Source organism: Olea europaea, chromosome 11 (assembly GCF_002742605.1).
Source record: "Olea europaea var. sylvestris chromosome 11, O_europaea_v1, whole genome shotgun sequence".
In the NCBI taxonomy this organism is placed as follows: Eukaryota; Viridiplantae; Streptophyta; class Magnoliopsida; order Lamiales; family Oleaceae; genus Olea; species Olea europaea.
In genome coordinates, this window is record NC_036247.1 from 32,957,919 (window position 1) to 32,962,404 (window position 4,486).

Genomic DNA, 4,486 nt, shown 5'->3' on the forward strand with positions numbered 1-4,486 from the left:
AGGGAGTTAATATATTATCTAGGAGGTAAATGAGTGGTCTTTAAATAGTTGAAGTCGTGCATATTACTTAAGGATTAAGGATATCATGGGCTGCAGCCACCTCAAGCAATCAAGGTGAGTCACTAAGCTGGAGCTGTCATCTTGGCTGCAATACTTGACTTTTCTACCATTATTTTTGTGTCCATTTATGATATTTAAGATATATATTCATCCTATATTAAGTCCTTGGGGATTAGACACGAAATTTATGCCTTAGGGTTGAAGCAGTTATATATTAAAGTGAAAATCCCCTAGCATGAGCTGTCCAAGTAGGAGGTGGCTTCTTGCAGCCAACTTTGACTTCTCCCTTGCATCACATGGAGCCATATGTGACTTAGAAGAGTTATAAATATCTTGTGTAAAGTTCCAAGGACTTATAGGACGTGTTGGAGGCTTAAGGTTGAAGGAATTGAGTGCTAAAATGACAAATATCCCAAGCGCGAGGTGTTCAAGCATGAGGTGGTCACTTGTAGCAAAATCTGATTTTATATCTATCTTTGCAGGCACAAACCAATTATCCTCGGCTTATTTTGACATGTTTACAATCCATTTCGCTTGTCCTAAGATCCCAAAGTATTTCATAAAACTAATTCCTCAACCGTTCATTTAATTTCTTACCCGATTCTCAACCGATTTCAACAATTCGCACATCAATATTTATAATGTCATATAAGACATATATTATTACGTTGTGATAATGTCACTTCATCCCTCATGTCCCAAATCTGTGAATTACCTATCTAGGGTTTAAGATGACCTCGATTAGCCGAATGGAAAGCTTAAACCTTCGTTGATACAAATTTTTGGCCTTTCAAATATTACATTCCTTACCAAGCCAGTCTCCAACATTTAGTTAATCTAACTTTCTATCATAGCTCAATATAAAATTCACCACCTAAATCGAAGAGTCGAAGGTTATCATCATGTAAAGATTTTAAAGTCTTGATGATCAAATGCATCATTTTAAGAGAAGACAATCAGGAAATTAATGCAAATGACAATGTAATTATCATGAAATGCATGAATCATATTGGCCAAATGTAGAACGTGAAGTTCGTCCATAAAAAATATTGTTTTTAATGGGAAATTGAAAATTAATTTTAAATGAAAAAAATAGCATTCCAAAAATTTGCAAAAGGAAGTAAATTGTAAAATATTGCTTTTTGATGAAAAGTGATATTTTTGAAAAAAAAATAAATTGTAAATATGTTAAGTTTTTGAGAGAAAAAAACGCGATAGTTTTGACGTTATCCCTTATTGTGCATATGTTGTCACCTAAACTAATACTATTGGCGCTTATTAACATAACTCTTCATGAGATTATAGGCACACAGGGCCTTCTAAACTCGATAAGATTTTTTTTTTTTTTGGGTACGTCGGTATTATATTTGAAATGAGCTAAAACTATAAGAAAAAGAAAAAAAAGCGCACGTTAGTCATGTGCTACTTCGCGTGTATCTATTTTGATAGTCGTACATGTTGTGAGGCTCTTTCTTGTGGTACTTTTGTCGACTCTAATAAATTTTGGTGTATCTTTTAAAACTAGCTAAAAAATAAAAGATAAAAAGTTTAAGTGCAAGTCATGTGCTAAATTCTTGTATGTATATATATATATAATTTCGTTGACCCGAATTTGGTTCGATATTTTCGTCATAACTTAAAACCATATTAAAAATAAAGAAGAAAAGTGTACGTGCAAGATATATATATAATTTCGTTGACCCGAATTTGGTTCGATATTTTCGTCATAACTTAAAACCAGATTAAAAATAAAGAAGAAAAGTGTACGTGCAAGTCATGTGCTACTTCATTTTTATTTGTTTCGATCATATAACATGTTGTAGGACTCTTTTGCACATACTTTTCTCTACCATAATCAATTTTGAGATTTCATTTAAAACTACTTTAATGTCTGTTTTATTCGTTTCGATCATGGAGCGTATCCTAAGGTAGGACTCTTTTTTGTGGGTAGTTTTATCCGTAAATGGACCCACGTAGAGTCAAGTGACCCCACAAAAAATTTTGATTTTGATTTTGAATTTTTTTTTTTTTTTTTTTGGCTCATGGTTGTGATCCTGGTCTACGTATTTCTGTGGGGACGTTTCTAACTTGCCCTCGGTGGAGTAGAGGAAAAAATTCAAAACAGAACCAATTCCACCAACAATGAAGCCCTTGGTGCAGTCATAAATCAGCATTTTTCTCGTCCAAATTGGTGTTTTCACAGCCCTCCCAATGACTCTGGAGAACTCACTGCAACATTGGTTCTTCCAGCTGTTTGGGATTTTATTACAATGCAGTTCCAGCTTGCTTACTTTTTCTACAATTTCTCAATCGGAACTCGTTTGCATTTCTTTGGCCGAACTATTCTTCATGGGGTGCGAAGTATCAAGCTACTGGTCGTGGTTTTGCAAGAGCTTTGCTGAAAATTATAAGTTATATGAGTGCAGCCATGAAGGCCATTGAACTTGGAAGTGTTTTAAATGTTTGTGCTTCTCAAAGTACCTTGTCTACAAATACCTTTGTTTACATTGCCATAACCATCTCAAGTTGGTTCCTTGTGCAGTCATGGATTATGTCACCCTTTTTGTTCAACCCTTCTGGCTTGGACTGGCTGAAAGCTGTGTATGACTTTGATGACTTCATGAGCTGGATATGTTACAGGGGACTTTTAGTAAAAGCAAACCAGAGTTGGGAAACGTGGCTGTACGAGGAACAGGACCACTTGAGAACAACTGTTATATATATGGGGCAAATTGCCGGAGATTATTTTAGATCTTTGTTTCTTCTTTTTTAGTATGGAATCTTGTACCATTTGAACATTACAGGTGGAAACCCGAGTATTGCAGTTTACTTGCTGTCTAGTAACGTAAGCATTGCATTTTAATTTTTGACCTTACAATACAAAAAGTCTGGCTCCCTGGTTTCATCAATCATATTTCATTTCTATATTTCTTTGAAACTGCCTAAAATATAAACAGAAGAAGAAGAAGTGCACCTGCAAGTTGTGTTCAAGTTTTATTTATTTCAGCAATGGAGCACGTTCTAGTTCTCTTTTTTGTGGGTACTTTCATCAACCCTAATCCATTTCAGTATTTCTTCTCTTTTAAAATAGAGTAATGATATTTGTAATCGCTCACTACATAGTTACCCTACGTGTCATACATATAGCAAGTAATTATTTGATGCATTAAAGTGATAGTTTTTTATTGTCTCATGCATCAAATAATTACATGTCATGTATGGCAGATGTCGTAGTGAGTGACTGCAAATAGCATTATTATTTAAAATAAAGTAAAAAAATTAAAAGAAAAAGAATTAGAAAAAGAAAAAGAGTGTACATGATCGCATGTTGCTTTTGGTGTTGTATTATTTCAAACATGTAATATTTTCCAGGACTAATGACAAGTGACTGCCCTGTCCTGAACTAAACAAACCTTAGCATGCCTAACTTCTTGTCATATTCTGGCTTTTATCATGAATTTTTGCCTTCAAATCTTTAATGAATTGATCAATATTTTTCTCTGATGATCCATCTATTGCCAAAGCATTCTGCAGTATGGTTCTTACTTTCTTGATCTCCATCCTTAATCCATCCAATACTGTTCCACTCATCAAGTTGTCAATTTTCTTTGCAACTTCTTCCCTGGTAACTGATTCTCCGTCACAAAGATTAATTCCAATCTTCCAATCGTCAACAACTAATTTCCTATTAGTGGGTTGATCACTTGCTAATGGATGGCAAATCATAGGTATACCACACCATATGCTTTCCAATATTGAATTCCATACACAATGCGTCAAGAATCCTCCAATAGCTGGATGCGAAAGTACCATATGTTGATTGCACCATTGAACAATCAACCCTTGATCTCTGATTTCGTCCACGAATCCAAGGGGCAAATCATCAGTACCATTAAAGCTCCCAATATCCCTTTTAACCACCCAAATAAAACTAACTTTGCTAAGGAGAAGTCCATGAGCTATTTCTTGGATTGTCTGCTTACTAGTCAGATCAAAGCTGCCGAATGACAGGTACAAAACTGAGCTGGGAGGCTTCGACTCCAGCCACGTTTTAGTGTCAGTTTGAGGCCATAAATTCTGAGAAGTGGCTGGCTTGTTGGAATCAGGTGAAAAATTTACCGGGCCAATTGCATAAGTTGGCTGCTTTTGCTGTAGAGCTGATATTGTCTCAGATTCTAGTTCTTGAACGGTGTTCAGTAAAATAAAATCCGCTTTCTTCACTTGGTCATCAAATGTTTTCATCCCAATCTTTTGCTGCATCAAATCTAGGGAAGATTCTTTAAGGTATGGCATAAAGTCCCTTGTATTTATCAAAGAAACTCCAGGTATGTAATTTATATTCTCCTCAATATTGTCTGAAAATCAAGAAAATTACATCAAAATGGTGATCTTGTCGAGGGGATAAGTATACACTATAACTAAGCTC

At 35.1% G+C, this 4,486-nt stretch overlaps 1 protein-coding gene and 1 pseudogene across 1 annotated transcript in view; one reads left to right on the forward strand and one right to left on the reverse strand.

Moving 5' to 3' along the window:
* The first annotated feature begins 2,102 nt into the window (after positions 1 to 2,102).
* Positions 2,103 to 2,923, forward strand: LOC111404746 (annotated as a pseudogene).
* Positions 2,924 to 3,376: 453 nt separating this feature from the next.
* Positions 3,377 to 4,486, reverse strand: part of LOC111404124 (UDP-glycosyltransferase 86A1-like) — a 1,397-nt gene continuing 287 nt past the window's right edge. Inside the window, exon 2 of the mRNA XM_023032869.1 lies at positions 3,377 to 4,415. Coding sequence (XP_022888637.1) covers positions 3,484 to 4,415 — 932 coding nt within the window. The 3' untranslated portion in view covers positions 3,377 to 3,483. The remainder of the gene's footprint in view (positions 4,416 to 4,486) is intronic.